The 18,708-nt window shown below is 38.3% G+C and overlaps 1 protein-coding gene across 2 annotated transcripts in view; it reads left to right on the top strand.

Annotated features, from left to right (window-relative positions):
* The window catches only part of cpt1a2b (carnitine palmitoyltransferase 1A2b), a 30,119-nt gene extending 15,644 nt beyond the window's left edge, over positions 1-14,475 (top strand). Inside the window, exons 12-19 of one of the 2 annotated variants that reach the window (XM_032587165.1) lie at positions 906-1,011; positions 1,295-1,411; positions 2,626-2,790; positions 4,642-4,770; positions 5,108-5,263; positions 5,652-5,765; positions 7,459-7,551; positions 9,903-14,475. In XM_032587165.1, coding sequence (XP_032443056.1) covers positions 906-1,011; positions 1,295-1,411; positions 2,626-2,790; positions 4,642-4,770; positions 5,108-5,263; positions 5,652-5,765; positions 7,459-7,551; positions 9,903-10,031 — 1,009 coding nt within the window. In that variant the 3' untranslated portion in view covers positions 10,032-14,475. The remainder of the gene's footprint in view (positions 1-905; positions 1,012-1,294; positions 1,412-2,625; positions 2,791-4,641; positions 4,771-5,107; positions 5,264-5,651; positions 5,766-7,458; positions 7,552-9,902) is intronic. The other variant, XM_032587166.1, reaches the window with a different exon arrangement.
* The last annotated feature ends 4,233 nt before the right edge of the window (positions 14,476-18,708 follow it).

The raw sequence follows: 18,708 nt of genomic DNA, 5'->3' as shown, positions 1-18,708 counted from the left end.
ATAATATTGTTGTTTTGAGCTTGTTTTTCAGAAATATAATGGTAATGGCATAGTAATGCAAGAACACATTCTCAAAGATCAATAAACCTTAATTTCTCACGAACATTTAACGTCGGCATTTTAAATATCCAAAATAAGTAAACAAAACAACAGAAACAACAAATAAAATGAATTATGAAGTCTCTGTAAACAAAAAAAGAGCTTGTTGAGACCAAAGCACCAGACTGGAGACTTTAATCATCCAGTTTTGTTAGAAAGAGAGAAAAGAGAAAAATGATAAATCATGCAAATAGAAATTATTGATTATTGTTTTAATTTTACTAATGTGAATGATTTATTGTTTATACCGGTTCACTGTAGTTTTTTGGGGGCAGCCATGTAAAATGTCAGCGTTCTTAATTTAACTTTATTTGTTCCGCATGATTAGATTTGATCTATATTATTCCACCTTTGTTTATTGTATAACACAAACCAGAAAAAACTACAAATCTCACAATTCCCTGCTCACACCGCAACAGTCTGAGCCAAGCTTTCCATTCTCTTCACTTCTGTGCACCAAGTTCTTCCATTTAAGCATAGATATAATTGTCTTAGAGATAGATTCTATGGACGAGTTGGAGTTTTTTCTTTAACCTCTGCTCCTATTTTAACAGCTGAGAAAACTAGTAGTCCATTTCACAATGCAGTTTTCTATGCTGAAGTTGAAAAAGTTCCAGTTCAACGTCTAAAAAAATCTGATTTTAAGACAGATATTCCACAGCAGTTTGTTGTATAGTGTGATCCGTTCTATACGTTACAGCAAAGTCTTTATTGATTACTCCAGTCGTCCATGTCACTGTTAGTCTTCCAGACTCGTCTCTTATTGTATCATTTTTCTCCTGTTACTTTTTCATTTCCTCTGTTAGGTGGTTCGATAAATCCTTCTCCATTGTGATCTACAAAAACGGGAAAAGCGGCCTGAACGCAGAGCACTCCTGGGCTGATGCGCCGACAGTGGCCCATCTGTGGGAGGTACGCACGTCTGTCACAGCTGTGGCATGCTGGGAAGGTTTTTCTTTATGGGAGTGGCTTAAGATGATTGCAGCTATGTACTGTAAATGTCTTCAACATAACAAGGCAACAAGAAGCTACATTTGTAACATTGTCATTGTGTGTTTTGTTTAGAATAAACACATCTGCAGTGTGTTGGTTATGTAGGATGTAGTTTGATGCTCAGAGTCAAAATTGTTGTGTCTCCAGATGAAAGCTACTTCGCTCATCTAGATGTCACTGTTTTTGTGTTTCTCTTTCCCAGTACACTCTGGCTACAGACGCCTTCCAGCTGGGCTACACTGAAGAAGGACACTGTAAAGGAGAGGTGGATCTGTCGCTGCCGCCGCCTCAGAGGCTGGTGTGGGAAATCTCTCCAGAGGTATCTCCTCTTTGTGTCAGACCTAATGTTACATACCACAAATTTCTATTTATTTTATTCTGATTTTATGCGACACAGAAACACAAAGCAGCACATAGTTGTGATGTGGATATAAAACATGCAAAGCATCATACATGTGTGCTGCTTATGCCCTCTGCATGGCTTATGGCAAACTAAAAACAGGACTTACCACATTTCCCTAAAGTGCAATTTTCAGCTTTTGACTTTAAAAATTTTTTAAATGTCTCTTAAAAAGTACAAACTTTGGTTTTATCCATAACTTTAGATAAGTATTAATGAAAAGTGAATTGGGAATGTAAAACAATCTTGATTTTCCAGGTGGTCATGATTTGTATCAAATTTTTTTTACCTTTCTACTTACTGATTAAAAGCAAACTCATTCAGAAATTCAAAACAGAAACATTTTACTAACTGATCTCTAAGCAACTGGATTTTTGGTTTCCAGGATAATACTGCAAAAGCACAAAATCTTACTGAGTATTTTTGGGGTAGTTTCTAGTGAAAATATCTCAGTACACTTGAATTTAGACAAAACTAACTTACAAGGAATTTATCAGCAAGATTTAGAAGCTTGTTTTAAATCAATAATTCCTTAAATCTGATTAAAACTTTCTAGTTCCATTGGCAGGTTATTTCACTTGTGGGAAAAGTGTCTTGTTATAAGTCAAATAATCTGCCAGTGGAACAAGCTCCTAATTTTATTTTAAGATTTGGGAGCTTATTCTAAGCTTGCCGAAAAGTTATTTATAAGTTAGTTTTGTCATATTTCAAGTGTACTGAGATATTTGCACTAGAAACTAGACCAAAACTACTTGTTAAGACTTTGTGTGTTTTTGCAGTGAAAATGTAGAAAGAACATGTAGCACTTCAAGTCTGGCAGTGGATGGAATCCTGTTCCAGACTTTGTCGGTCTGACAAAAAAATCCCTGTCAGTTTCAATCCAAGGTTCTGCTTCTAAAGTCCAAGAACAAGTTTAAGAAAGTCCTTTAAACTTAGTGTGCATGAAGAGAATTGACATGTATTTACTTTGGTTTTAACAGGACATTAATGTTTTCATAGAAAAAGCAGAGAAATACTGCTTCTCCTGTTTAATTCTCCAGCAATACAAGCTTACACTCACATCTCTGTGCTCTCACAATTGAGGACTTGATTCCATTTAGACCCATCTTGATCATTCTCCCTCCATCTGTCAGGTCCAGGCTCAGGTCTGCAGCTCCCTGGCGGTGGCCCAGGTTTTGGCTGACGATGTGGACTGCCACGTCTTCCCCTTCAGGGATTTTGGAAAAGGTCGCATCAAGAAGTGCCGGATCAGCCCCGATGCGTTCATCCAGATCAGCCTGCAGCTGGCCTACTACAGGGTAACCGTCAAAAACACTTTATTTGAAATTCATGTTCTCCAGCTAAATCCAGGAATTTAGTCAGACATTTCCTGAGTGGTATGGAAATTAAAATAGAAGTGGGAGACCCAACACTAATACGCAGATCCTTCACTAATGGGCTCTTTGCACGCCAGCTTCCGTGCTTCCGTTTGGGGAAAACCGGCTCGGTCGTTTCTGGTCTATTGAAAATGACATTTTACACTAGGTGCTTGCAGGGCTTGCCTAAGGTAACAATTAATGATGAACATCGATCTGAAGCTCTAACAAGTAAGCTGGAGAAAGGTTTTAAGATGTACGCCTCATTATACATTCACAGATACGAAGGTGAGTTTTACTTTCTTTAAACTTTGTGGCTAACATTAACTTTAGCTTATGCTAGTAGGCAATATGCCCTGCGACAGACTGGCGACCTGTCCAGGGTGTACCTTGCCTCTTGCCCGAAACGTTTGCTGGAGATAGGCACCAGCACCCCTCCTGACCCCGCTAGGGACAAGGGTGTAAGAAAATGGATGGATGGATGGATGGATGGATGGATGGATGGATGGATGGATGGATGGATGGATGGATAGTAGGCAATATTCTCTGACATTTTTCTTGTAAAAATGTGCTATTTAAGTATCTAAACCAGGGGTCTCAAACTCCAGTCCTCAAGGGCCGGTGTCCTGCAACTTTTACATGTGCCTCTGCTGCACTACACCTGAATAGAGTAATTAGGTCATTAAGGCTCTGGAGAACTGATCTACACAAGGAGGAGGTAATTAAGCCATTTCATTTCAGTGTTTTGTACCTGTGGCACATCTAAAGACTGCAGGACAGCGGCCCTCGAGGACTGGAGTTTGACACCTGTGATCTAAACATTTTAATCCATTCTAATGGACAATGTTTTTACCTTATTTTGTACTTATTTTCAAGTATATTATGTGTGTTTATTGTCGTTAGTGTCAGAGACCAGGTCAGAGACCTGGGCTTTTTGCTTCCGAAGCATGAGGAAGCACAAGAAGCACCATAGCTTAAAAGTAGGGCAGCACTGGTAATTGTCAGAGTTCGAGTTCAGCTGACTGTTCAGGTTCAGTCAACAACTTTTATTTTTCTAAAAGCAACAACTTTTTCTAAAAGTTGTTGCTTTTAGAAAAATATGGCTGTGTTCCTTAAGGTCTCTGTGTTATTTCATTTTATTACTTTTGCATGCTTCTTGTGAAGAGCTCAAATAGGATTGTGTTTACAACAGTACAGGAGGATCAGTTGCTCGGCTGTCTGGATCTGGTCTGCTCACTCATTCCCGTACACTCACTCTTTCAGGCTGAATACAGAAGTGATTTCATGGAAATAACTCAGGGACGGCTCCTTTATTTACCTTCTTCCTTAGGCTGAAGTAGCTGATCCGGAGTGAAGTGAAAGCTGCAAACTTTGCGTTAGCTTTAACTAGTAGCGACAAATATTTACAAACCACCAATTCAGGATCGCTTGAAAATAAATGAAAACTTAAAAGCCCAATACATTAGGAAGACAACAATGTTCATAGAATTGCTTTATTTACGTCTGAAATCCGACTTTGTATTTTCTAGCTGTCATGGTAACTCAAAGCAGAAACAAGAAAGCCGCATTTGCTCATGCAGATGTGTCGTCAGCGCCGTACGTGCAAAGAGCCCATATACGCCAACGTGTCTCCCAGAAACTTAGAGACTCTGGTAAAACTAAAACCCAACAAAAACATTCTCCTGAATTCTGCATCTGTGGGCCCAGATACATATAATGGAGCTATAACTTAGATGCATATACGGATTGTGTTTCGGACTGTTTTCTTAAACCACACCCAACTCTTGTCTCCAGGACCGTGGTGGTTTCTGCCTGACATACGAGGCGTCCATGACCCGTCTGTTCAGAGAGGGCCGCACGGAAACTGTGAGGTCCTGCTCCAAAGACAGCTGTGCCTTTGTCCGAGCTCTGGAGAGTGGACAAGTAAGCATTTTCACTTCCTAGAGCTTCCACGCAACCTGTTTAAGAAGTTTATATTAGTAGCTGCTAATTCATGGAAGAGGATTAGGACTACTGAAAAAAAATATGGAATTCTGATTTTTTTTCCTTAGAATTCTGGCTTTTGATCTCAAAAATTTGAAGTCAGAATTCTGACTCTTTTCCTCAGAATTCAGACATTAAAGTCACAATTCTGAGAAAAAAGAAGTCTCAGTTCTTGTTTTTCAGTGGCCCTAATCTTCTTCTGTACTAATTAGAATTGTCTTTCTACTGTAAAACTTTTCTTAACCTTTTAATTACGAAAGGCTAAATGTTTGAACAGACGGAGGAGGAGTGCAGACGTCTTTTCAGACTGGCTTCAGAGAAACACCAGAACCTTTATCGGATGGCGATGACCGGAGCTGGGATAGACAGACACCTCTTCTGCCTCTATGTCGTCTCCAAATACTTAGGTGTAGATTCGCCTTTTTTGCACAAGGTACTTATTTGTTACAATCAATATTTCTTGAATGTTTTAACCATTTGTTAAATGTTAAATGACATTATTCATTAATTATGCATCATCCTCCTTCTAGTTTAACATCATTTTCTGTTGGTTTATTTCATAAAATCTCAATGAAATTCTTTGAGGTTGGTGGTTGTAGTGCGATTTAAAAAAAGGAGTCTTCCATCATGTCAAACCTTTGACCTCTTCAGTTAGAATACCGTCCTTAAGGAAGTTGATTTTCTTTATTTTACTTCAAACTGAATTTTTAAGCAAAAGCTCCAACATTCCAGAAATATCTATGAACCAGAATTAAGTTCTCATATTTGTGTGACTCACCAAACAATAACAAAGCATTTCTCCCACCTTGTCTACGGTCCAGGTTCTGTCAGAACCTTGGCGCCTCTCCACCAGTCAGACCCCAGTCCAACAGCTGGAGCTGTTTGATCTGAAGAACAACCCAGATTACATTTCACTTGGAGGAGGATTTGGACCTGTAAGCACACACACTCCTTCAACTAACTGTCACTTTGAATGTCTGCAGATACTCTATTTAGCCCTAGTATAGATCCACATGACTACAGTTCTTTGTGGAAGAGCCACAGTGCTGGTTCTGTTGGACCTCAGCAACAGAACCAGCGTTCTGTTGCTGAGAACGCTGGTTCATGTGGACCATGACACTGTGTCATGGTCCACAGTGTCATTTGACACTGTGGACCATGACATATTATTGAAGCGACTGGAGAGTTGGGTAGGACTCTCTGGTCCAGTACTCAGTTAGTTCCAGTCTTACAGTCTTTGTGTCAACAAGTAACTTCTCAAAGAAGTGGACAAATGTCACATGTGGTGTACCACAAGGTTCAATTCTAGGGCCCCTCTTATTCAATATCTACAGTATATGCTCCCACTAGCTCTGGTTATAATAGGAAATATGATTAGCTAGATGATTACTCAGATGATACACAGCTCTACATTATGATGTCAGCAGGTGACTCAAAACCATCCAATCACTGAATAAATGCTTAGAACAGCTAAATGTATGGATGTGACATAACTTTCTCTGGCTGAATAGAAGCAAAACTGAAGTTATTATCTTTGGACCTAAAGAGCAATGATCCAGAGTCAACACACAACTTCAGTTATTACAACTGGAAACTAGCAAGACTCTGACCTGAACCTTCAGAGCCACATAAAGACATTTACAAAGTCGCCCCTCTGTCACCTGCAGAACTTTTCCAGGATTAGAGGACTAATGTCTCAGTAAGATTTAGACACTCATTCATGTGTTTGTCTTTAGTCGCATTAATTCCTGCAACAGCGTCTTCACAGGTCTGTCTAAAATAATCAATCCTCCAGCTGCAGCTGATCCAGAATGCTGCTGTTGGTGTTCTGACTAAAACCAGGAAGCCAGAGAACATCACCCAGTTTTACAGTCCTTCACTGAGAGAAATAGACTTTAAAATACTGTTGTTAGTTTATAAATCACTGAAAGGCTTAGCACCACCATACATTAAAGATTTGCTGCTGTTGTATCAACTTTCCAGACCTCTCAGGTCTTCTGGTTCTGATCCGCATCCAGAACCAAAACCAAACATGGAGAAGCAGCATTCAGCTTCTATGCACCACGAATCTGGAACAAACTTCCAGAAAACTGAAAAACAGCTGAAACATTGAGCTTCTTTAAATCTAGACTAAAAACCAACCTGTTTAGAGCTGCTTATGAACAAAACATGGACCACCATATGTTCAACAAAATGATCATTTTGATCAGTTGATGACTCCTTTTGACAAATATTTTGTATGATGTTTTTATGACGTAAAACATCATACGTCATAATGTATGCTGAAATACATTAGGTTGCTGAAATGTGATACAAAAATAGACTTCACCCATAAGGTTCAACAGCTCAGAAATGGCGCAGAGCAACGACAAGGATATAAAAGTAGCAAAATCTGCACTTGTACATAACAAAGAGCAATTATCTTCTTTAAAAATGCCTGAATCCATCTCAGGCATCTTTTCTACCTCCACTGTGGATTCATCCTGTTTGTGTCTAAGAAGCAGCAAAAAAGAATAAACTGCATAAAGACAACACTGTGCTTTGTGCTTCCAGACTAGTAGGAAGAGTGAAAAACACTGAAAAACTGTGAAACAAAAACACACTAATGCAGGATTTGTATCCCGCCAGGTTGCAGATGATGGTTATGGGGTTTCATACATCATTGTCGGAGAGGACCTCATAAACTTCCACGTGTCGTCAAAGCACTCCTGCAGTCAGACTGTAAGTAAAGCCTCTTCACTTCCGGCTGGTGTTCAGGTTTGGTCCTCATACACATGGCAGCATTTAGGTGGAAGTGTTGTTTCCTCATTTACTTCACAGTTAGGAGAATTAGAGCACTCTTCATTCTGTCATTTCAGCATCCCAAGCCTCTATTTAATCCTCAACCACAAAACCCAAGCAGAACAGCCAGGACTCCTTCCCTGTTTTCACTTCCTCATTCCCACTTTATTTGCTATTCTGTAGTCATGGTAATAAGACTGATAAAGGTTATTTTTCCAGTCTGAAAAGTGGGTTTAATAAATTACTGCCAGCAACAGGGGTCGCGTTAACAGAATATTTTCTGTATTTGACAGTTTTTTAATTTTTTATTTTTTTTTATAATGACGAACAGATTTGAAGCCAGTCCTTCATTTGACAGGTTATAATTCACACCCTTGACTGGTGCACATGGGCAGACATTATAGACTTTACACAAAGAATTCATCACAAAGGCAACTAAAACCAATCAATAAAAAATCCTTTCTGAATATCATCTCATGGAAACTGAACTAAATGCGTCTTGCTGACCGGGAGCTGACAGCGTTTTGAAGAGTTATGAACAGGACACTTTGGAGCGTCTGGTTCAGAAATGCATTCCAAACCTTTGGTTTAATTTCTGTCAAACCTACAGAACAGAGAAAACCAAAGAGAATGCAGTGTTGTGTTGATCCACTTATAGTCTAAACAGAGGAGCCAGCAGTTTATCTTGAGAAAATAAACAAAGGTGCAGAAATGAATTAGACTGTAACATGTGCAGTGCGCTACACAAACAATGAGGATGCAGCTCCACCACTGTGAAGAATGAAACTTGACTCACCCTGCGGTTTTAACAAATGGAGCTGGAAGACATTACCCTCCCGCGCCCAGAAGGAGAGCAAAACCACAAAAAAATCCTGGTGAAAGCGCACGCCCGGACCTCACACAAGGTAAAAAGCTTGCAGAGTTCAATTAATCAGTTTGGATCAAACAGATCAGACTGATGAACTAGAGCAGATTTCTCTGCAGATGTGAACCAGAAAGAATTTGTGAGGCTGTGCTTTCAGACCCCAGCAGGTGAAGAGCTCGTAATTTAAGTGGTTTCATTTCATTTATTATAAGGTATTGTGGTCGCAGTCAGTGGTTTTTGACACTACGGAGAAAAAGGTAGATGGCTCATCTGCTTTATGTGTGATGGGATCCGGATTCAGTTCAACTAGGTGAAAATGAACTAAACTGCATAAAAATTGTGGCTGAATATGTTAATATGATTATAATTTGATGGGTAAAAATAGTACATGACATATTTTTTTTAATGCCGTCAGTCAAGGGTAAATCATTTAGTATTTTTTTGGAACAAAAATAGGTCAGGAGAGTTGGACATTTCCAGCAGGACCTGGTTCTAAAACTACATTCTACCTTCTGAACATCTGACCGAGCTCGGATCATTCCATCAGTGTAGAATGAGTTTGGAACAACTGTAAACCAGATCTGCAACTAACAATTGTTTTACTTATTGATTAACCTATCAATTATTCTGACAATTAATTCAGATTAGAAAATTTGCACATTCTGCAGATTGTTCATTTAAGCCTTTTTATACAAAATTAGAAATACATTAAAATATACAAATAAACAAATAATTTACTTTTTAGGTAAGAAAAATAAACGTTTAATTGCAACAACATAATTCCGTTTGTGAACGCTTGATCATTTGTAATAAAGGATGCATTTGCAGCTCAGAAATACTTCTAATATACGTCTGATTGATATAACATCAGTAGAGTCTGGTGTTGAACGATCTGATTCTTTTTGGGTTAACCAATTAATAATTGCATAGCAAAATGTGCTTAATGGGAGATTTTTATTTCTTTTTTTACAGAATTTGATCCAGGTGAAACCAAAACTGCCACTCGAGGAGTTCTGGGTAGAACAGATTTACAAAGATTTTTTTTATTATTATTTTAAATGCAAAATGTATCGATTTTTCGTCTAGTTTTGGCTTAATTACTGTTTTGAGAATGTTGTTCTTTCAGCAAGTGGCCTTTTCTGAGTCTGTCTACTGTAGTTAACGATTAATCGATTACTAAGTCAGTTGACAATTATTTCAGTAATTCATCAGGATTAATCCGATTCATCGTCTCAGCCCTGCCGTCTACCAAGACAGTTCTGGCCTAAACTGTGTTGGTTCATCAAGTACAGTCTGAATAAAACAGATTGAAGTCTGTGGTTGTAATGCAACAAAATGTGAAAAAAAGTTTTAGGCCATGAATATTTACAGTATTTACTCTTTATCATTTTCCCCTTTCCTCTTTTCTTTATCTTTGCTTCTTTAGGACTCCCACAGGTTTGGAGCTCAGATACAAAAAGCCCTTCTGGACATAATGGTTCTGCTATCAGCTGATGCTAAAAGCTCCTCCTCCTCCAAAGGCTCCAACCAACCGCAGTCCAAGAAGCTCCTCTAAAGCATGTTAGCCTTGTTACCTGACAGTCCAAAAGCTGTGATGCAACAGGATCAAGGTAATATCAGGCATCACATCCTGATGATAAACAATACCACAGAGATGAGGTGTTGTTATTGACAAAACATTAGATTTCAGCTAATAAAAAGGTTATTTTTCTCCCGTATAACTCGACAAACGACAGCCAACAGGCTGTTTTTTTGTTTGTTTTTTTTTAATGCATGTTTTTAGACAACTACTAGGTAACAGCAGAAAGGCCTCTCCTTTCTTTAACATTAGAAACATATCAAGCTAATGCTAGCTCGTATGTTAGCTACGCTAACTGCTCAGGATTCTTGTTTTTCTGCCTTTAACTCCTAAACCTGGTGAAGCTACAATATGACGACTTTTTAAGTAAGCCTGAAAGTTTCTCACGTCTAAGCAAGAGTCAGATGGACAAAGAGGAATTTCACCAGGGAGAAATCAGAGTAAGAATGCGGTACTGGTACGTCTTCACAAGAGCTAATCAGGGAACAATAGACTCACCTGCTGCCTTGCTGGGTGTTCCTTGGTTGTGGCGGCTTAGACCTTTTATAGCAAGTGGTTACCTTAGCTACTGTTGGTTTTATTTCATCTTGACCCAATGTGTCTATCTGCTAATTGAGTATTTTCTCATTTTGAAACCGCCATGCTCCATTTAAAGTTACTGAAATCTCTTTTCTTCCTCCTTCTTACACTCTAATAGTGTTTCAACAAGTCATCCTATCCACTTGTAGAAGCATAAATATATTCCTTGTGATTGGCCTATTTACTGTTTGTGTAGGGATGCAACTAATAATTTAGTTATAGATTAATCCTTCAGTTATTCTGATGATCAATTGATCAGTCGCCTAAAAGAAAACATGCACATCCTGCATTTTTCATTTAAGTCTTTTTTATGCAATATTAGAAATACATTAAAAGGTGCAAATAAACAACTAATTAAAAATATTTTTGTAATTAAGAAAATAAACTTTTTATGACCTAAAACACAGTAACAGCATACCTCCAGTGAATGCTTGATCATGTGTGGTAAAGGAAGCATCTGCAGCTAAATTATCCTTCTAACAACACGTGAAAATCTCAGCCATGCTTGCTTGACGTAACATCAACGCAGTGTTGGACTGATTTGTTGACTTTTTTTTTGTTCGATGAATAATTGGATATCAAAAGGGGCTTAGTTGGAGATTTATTTTTTCAGAATTTGAATCAGGTGAAGCTAATACTGCCCCTTGAGGAATTCTGTATGGAACAGATTTACAGACAAAGTTGTTTTTGTTTTTTTTTTTTACCTTAAATGCAAAGTGTATACATATTTTTGTACAGTTTTGTTCTTTAAGCCTTTTTTAAATTCTGTTTTGTTCATTTACTAAATTAGTTGACGATTATTTCAATAATTAACTAATCAGACAGAAATGCATGTCTGCTAACACACATTTGAACAGATGTAGCTAATAAAGCGGCAGTTGAATGCATATTAATGACATAGACACTGCTAGCATACCTCACCATGGTGTTTGTAGCTGCCATTGTTCCATTATGAAGTAAGATCAGATCTCTACCAGGGTGAGAAGCCACTGACATGTAAACAGTTAGAGCTGCACAGTGATAAAAAATCAATCAGTGATGATATCAGTTGTGATAAATACTTCTTCTGTATTCTACACTCTCTGTGACCTCTTGCCTCTTGGTCAGTGTTATCCCTCAGGTGTGGATACTCTATGCAACAAGCTGAAAATATTACTGGGATGCAAAGAGTGAAATCCTGAATATAAAACCCAACATCTGTTGCTTCCTAAACACTCCTTTGTGGTACGAATATTGTCCCCATTTTCTTAAGGACACAATCTGCTGCGTGTCGTCAAACGCTGAAGCTAAAGCACAAATGAATTAGGATGTTCGGCTTGATGGCTCTTGGAAATTTGAACAACTTTTCATGTATATTTTCTCAGAGTCTAAAATATGTTTAGGATAGTATTTAGAGGCCACCTCTTAGGAAGTTAGTGTTCAGCAGCAAAGAGGGACAGATGTCTGACGGAAAGCCAAAAACGTTCAGAATGCTGGGCTAGAGTTCACATTCATGTACAGTATGATGGAGGAGTTTGTTAAAAGAGAAGACTCGCATGTCACCATTTAAGTTTTCCACTTCAAGTCTCAAGAAGAGACGATTGAATCCCTCCTCAACCCCCAGGTTTGGATCCAGAGATCTTAATCCACAAAATGTAAATATTGTCTATATCAGATCATAAACAGATGAGGAGAAATTTGTTGGAACCCATAATAAATAAATGAATATTAAAAAAACAAAATATTTTATGTGCTGCAATCCAACCTTCAGTAATCCCATACAGGTGGTGTCTGAGTATGTTACCATTTATATGAGGGGTGTCAAACTCCAGTCCTCAAGAACTGCAGTCCTGCAACTGTTAGATGTGATTTACCTGTGGCACATCTAAAAACTGCAGGTCTGCGGCCCTCGAGGACTGGAGTTTGAGACCTGTGACTTATACTGAGCTGTTTATGGCATAGAAGTTAGCAAGAAGGGAAAGAGAAACTTTTTCAAATGTGTTTTGTCTGTGATTTGTATTATAAAGATGTAGATACTGTATATTAGTTGTGTAGAAGATGTGTCGGTAGTAGAAGTAGATGATTTAGTACACATTTTTATTGCTCTCATTTAATGGTTTGTTTTTTTGGGAGGTGTGAGGGTGTTGCGTAAAGCCCATGAATGCCCTTACTGCCTTTTAGGTTTGCAAATGTAACTTTGAACAAGACTCCGACCTCAGCTCCACCTGAGTCGTCGCTCTCACAGTGCAGTAGTTGTCATGCTTAATCTCAGTTTCCTATTAACCACAGGCTATTACTCTTTAATAGTCTTAAGCACAACACGGTGTATAAACATGTCAGGGATTCCAGCCCTGGCTATAAACCTGCTGCCTGCAGAGGCAAACCCTTGTGCCTGTGTGAAAATGTTTACTCTGCTCAACAGTATCAATGCAAATGAATGAATCAATGCAAACCCAGTGGGAAACCTCTTACAATGAAATGCTCAGCGGTTATGTTTTAATGAGAATTTGCTACAGTTTGGCCAGTTTGCTGCTATTTGTACCGTCAGAATTTGCAACCTGTCTTGTAATGTGGTGGGAAAACCACTTTATCCAAGCTACATAAGTCTGTTTAATGTTTTAAGCTAAAAACATGTTGACGCATCAAATATTTAGTGACTAAACAAACATTGAACACATACAGTTTTTTTCTGTCTCAGATTATCCTTGCAGGAAGTCATAAAACAGCTCGTCATTAGCTGTGTTTCCACTATAAATGTGTGCAAAACTTAGACAACATTCCGCTAACGTCCAAAAAACACAATTTTGTAATTGTGGTGTTTTTATTAAATAAGAAATGTAATTAAAATCACACGTGAATAAATTTGTTCATGCTATGAGTCAGTAAAAACCATCCTCCGACCACTTCCTGTCGTCTTCTTCGTGGTTTATTATAGTAGTAATATCCCAGTGTTGATCGTGTGACTCAGTTTGACGCAAAAACATTGTTTCTATTGCAGTTTTACAAAATAAACCAATTTTGATACAGCCGGGAAAAAACCCACCTTATCATAGCACAAAAAATGTTTCAGTGAAAAACTTGTGTCTCTATTAAGCAATTTTATTTTTTATAATTTCAATTTGTGCAGTTTCATTGTTAATGGAAACACAGATAGTGTCAGACACATAGATACCTTGTATACGGAATGTTTCTGTATTCTGGGGGGGAAAAACCACAGATGGTTGAAATGTCTGTAATCCATACCATGCAGGTTTAGTTTCCCACCAAGACTGATGTTGAAATCTCAGTAGTTTGAATAGATTATATCTGTGAAAACCCTGAGGAATCCCACTGGGTACCTTTAGTTGTTGTCTTCGTCTATACCTGCGTTCTTTTACTCGTACAACTGCTTCTTTACCAAGCTGCAGCTCTGCTCAACACAAAACACCATTTGTGTGTCAGACGGCTTGAATAGCTGAGAACACAAAAGACTTTTTCTTGACTTTACCTTCCAAACTTTCCTCAACAAGTACTTGATGACTCTTCAAAAGAAGAATCATCTGTAAGAGTTTCTTATAACGCTGACACAATTGTTACCTTTTGTGGTTTCAGTCTCTGTTAAATCAAGACCTGTGCTGGACTATCCCTCATAGTCCAGCACATATTTTTGTCAAATATTTTTTATTCATATGGTGCAAAAAGCTGTTTGTTTTCTACCATCTGACTGAAGTATATTCTTTTTGTTTTTCTCTGTGTTCCCTGACAAAAGCAGATGTGTTGAGTTTAATTTTTTGTACTTTATTTCTAAACCGTATTGAAACGTCAGCTTGGAACTTTGTGATGGTTTTTGGTTTTGTGTTAAAATAAATTGTTTACTGGCAAAGTTCTGTGTCTTTTGTCTTTTTTGGAGGGATTTCTTTTTTTGTGGGGAGTATTTTGTTCAAGTTTCTCTATTTGATTATATGGATATATATTGAGGTATATCTGCAGCCTATTCTAAATCCCCAGCTCCACTGTACTTTTGGTTGCTAAGAAACGAGAAGTTTGAAAGCAAAGTAATGCTTTCAATAATAGAGTAATAAAGTAAAGGGTAAATAAAATAACGGAAAGCAGTCTGTGATGCCAGTTTATCCTGGTTTGTTTGTCTACTATCTCCTGCTCATCCACCAGATCCCTTGAACTCTCGCAGTCTTAGCGCAATGCTTAGAAAGCGTGCAAAGGATGTCATGGTCAAACGATGTGAAAGCGATGGGGCTGTCCTGGCAGATCCCGAAACCACAAAAAGAAAAAAAAGATTTGTAAAAGTGCATGTTAAAAAAACTCATGAGGTCCAATGCGGAAGGGTAAATGGGAACAGAAACTTTTAAGTTTCACACTGGTCAGTTATTTTGAAATCAACTCAATTTAATGTCAGTACTGTAGCAGCAGTAGAAGCAAATACATCATGTTCTACTTCTCCATCATATTTGTTCTGCAGTGTATAATGTCATGTATTGGGTTGTTTAGTTGGTTTTGGGTTGTTTCTGTGTTTCTCGGTTCCTCTTTTATTTAGATCAGCTATGTTTTGGTTTTACTTTAGTTCAGTCCTTAGTGTTTCTAGTTATGTTTATTTCTTCTAGTTATTCTTAGTTACTCTTGTTTAATTATTTCTTATGTGCATAATTCTGTAGTGTTGAATTTATTTTCTAGTGCCCTGTGCACGTTCCTTTACCCCCTGTGCCTCTCAACTTCTCTCTCCCTCTCCTCAGCCTGCCTCTTACTCCCTCCACTCACACCTGCAGTCATTTAGCTCATGACTTTAGGTCTTTTATAGCCCCGATATTTAAGCCTCATTCTCACTCCCTCCCTGCCTGAACCTTTCATCTACTCCTCGATCCTCCCTATTGTTTTTCCTTGCTGATTTCTTTCTTGTGTAGTTTTGGTTTTTGTTCTGTCTCCTTGTTTCTTCATGGATTTTCCCCTTTTGTCACATTCCCCTTGTCTATGCCTCTAAATGATCTTTTTGGGGTGTTTACAGGACAAGTGAAGGCCCCTATTATCTAGGTGAGCCGCATTCCATGAAGTCATGCTCATCTCTTAGCAATCCAAACTTTGTCTCATTGAACTCAGTGCAAAATAAAAACACTCCAGGATTTTGAGAATCACAACCATGCATTTATCTGTAGTTGCATTAATTCATTAAATTAAGTAAGCAGGATTCGTATATCTGTGCAACTTAAACATATTTATGGCAGATTAAAGTCTTAAGATTTCGATAATGTGGTTTGTGGTTTATTTGCGGCCTATTGCTGCCTTCTGCAAATGGTCAAATTAGAAATAACTGTTTATAGCGAGCGAGAATAATAGCTTTCATTTATTCTGCCTTCCTTATTTTTGTAGACCGCTCTCAGCTCTATTAGAGAAACCAGGACCTGAAATCTCTCCTCATTCTTTACCAGATGCTAGTGATGGCTGTTCCATTTAAGAACTAGCATTAAATAAAGTGAGCACATCACCTACGTTCCTCTCTCCTGAAGTCCCCTCAGCTCTGCCCGGTCCTTAAATTCTTGGCTCTCAGAAATCCTAGATGTGTGGGCTTTGCCTTTGGTCATTTCCAGATCCCAGGCAGCCAGAACCGCCCCTCAAGGTTCAGTCATAACTCCCTTTCATCAACCCCCTCCTCACTTTTCGGGCCATTCTTTTAGAACAGGTCACGTCAGCAGCCATTCAGGGCGTCCCTACAGCTTCCCTCCTACAGCTTCCCTCCTACAGCTTCCCTCCTACAGCTTCCCTCCTACTGCTTTCCCTGCTGGTCATCCGCATCAAATGACTGGTGGTGGAGCGCCTCGCAATCTTTAACATCTATTTCATGCCTAGGAGATCCGGCCGGGCCCAGCAGGCCCCTCAGCTCGCCGCTTCGGCTTGGCCAGCGGTCGTTTCATCCACCGCAGGCCCGTCCATGCAGCCGCGCCTAACAAGTCTCGTCAGACTGCAGGCCCAGCCAGGCCTCGACCCGGCCCCCTCTTTTGGGGGGAAGACTACCCTGAGCGCCCGAGCCGAACTCCTGCTCGCGGTGATCCTCAGCACACAGGTCTTCTGCCGGGTCCGAGCGCCAAAGAACTTTGAACCAATAAATCTTCTAACTGCTACTTTTCTCTGTGTGAGTCTCCAGATCGAGGAGCATCATGTGATGCTCCCATTGTTCTGATTGAGGCCATTTGCCAAGAAAAACTTGACACAATAAACATAAACCACTGAACTCAGCAAACACAGAGGACTTCAAGCTGCCATTGCTCCATCGCTGCCTAAGTCATGTGATGGAGAATGCAAAGGAGATGTGGAGGAAATAGTAAGAATGACCTTTGACCTTTTAGACATTAAATAGATACAATAGTATTCATTACTCAGAGAAAATGAAATATTAAAAGATTGAAATAATAATTGCAGTTTTCTGTTAATCTTACGTTAATACACCTTTAAACTTCTCGCGGTTTTCACTGAAAAAGGCCTGGGAATTTTTTTTTTTGTGCACAGTGTGCACATGGATTTTAGGAACACAAATACTTTTTGTCTAGAAACCAAATTCAAGCTGACTTTCTCACTAAGCCAGCAGGTGGTGCTAATGTACTTACATGTCAAGACACTTTGATTTATTGAGAACCTTCTACTGTATAAAACAATTGTAAACTCGATGTGCTTCAAATAAATTGGAATCAAAAGTAACCATGACAACTGATGAAAAAAAAAAAAGACAAACAAGCAAGTTTAAAGGAAATATGCTAGTAAAAAATCTGAATGTTGTGTGAAAGTGTAATATTTCTTGCCAGTCAGCCCAGAAAGTGAAACAATAATTTTTTTAATTGTTATGACTTACAGGTGACAAAAGAAATACATGTCTCAGAAAAACAGAATATTGCACAAAAACTAACGTTGTTGTTTGTTTTTGTTTTTTTTCCACAAATAGCTTCTGAAAAATGTGCACAATTACAAGAAACAAGAACATTTCCCTCTTTGTGGTGATTCTCTGTGACATGAGTTTAACTTTCTGAGATGACTGTCAACAAACACTGAGCTTTTGATGACATAAGATCATTTGCGAGATGTAGAACTTGAGATTTTGAACAAGAGAAGGAAAACTGATCGTGAAATCAGGGGAGTAAAAAAAAAACAAACAACCTTTTTTCCTTCTTTGTACTCATGTCGGTTATGAAAACATATTTGAAAAAATTAGGGTTAACTTCTAAATATATTATGAAAACACTGATTTTGTTGTTCTTAACTTGCATTTCCAAGACAGACGGTTAGATTCTAGTACACAATGGACCAAAACGTGTCTAATTATGCGGAATGCCACTTTATTAAAACTAGTGCATGATGATGATGCACATTCTAAAATATACACAAGGCTTCGCTTTGTAAGACTGAGATATTCTTTCTCTAAACTTAATGCAATAAATCTTTGACCTCAAACTTTTACACCATTATCCCAAGATGAAAGAAGTACATTTTATTTTCAATTTTCAAAAATTTATTAAAAAGAAAGAAAAAAAACACATGCACATAACGACTCACCGACTTTGACGCACTTGCAGGATAACCTACTAGTCACATACGGACTTTTGTCTTTAAATATTAATAACATCAAAGTCGTTTTTACCAGATTGCTGCTTAATGACGTCACCCTCCAGTTTTGTTTTATGATTTCTGAATCATGAAAATTTAACTAGAGCCCCGTATTTTTATTTATTTATTTATTTTTGTGTTAACACATAATTGTGAGTTTATTGCAAATTTTCCGCTCCGTTTGGTCCAAGTCCTCTGCGGGTGGAGATGTCAGGTCGTAGCCTGTGATCGATACGGCGAGTAACAAAAAGCCACAGTTACATCATTCAACAAAAGCTCAAATATTACAAAATTCCTTGCAAGGATTTTTAAATTAGCACCACTAAATCTTTGTTTTTGTGAAATTTTTTTTAAAAAATTTATAAAAATAAATGGCCAAATCCTGGAGGGACTGATCAGTATTATTTAATTGTAAGACATATTTCTCAAATGCAGAGACAGCGCTATTTAATTTTAGCAGTTTGTGGGTTTTATCAGTTTACTCTGGCTCAACCGGCCCTTTAAGAGCATTCAT

The sequence above is a fragment of the Xiphophorus hellerii genome, chromosome 16 (assembly GCF_003331165.1).
Source record: "Xiphophorus hellerii strain 12219 chromosome 16, Xiphophorus_hellerii-4.1, whole genome shotgun sequence".
Classification (NCBI taxonomy): Eukaryota; Metazoa; Chordata; class Actinopteri; order Cyprinodontiformes; family Poeciliidae; genus Xiphophorus; species Xiphophorus hellerii.
This window is presented reverse-complemented; position numbering and strand designations above follow the sequence as displayed.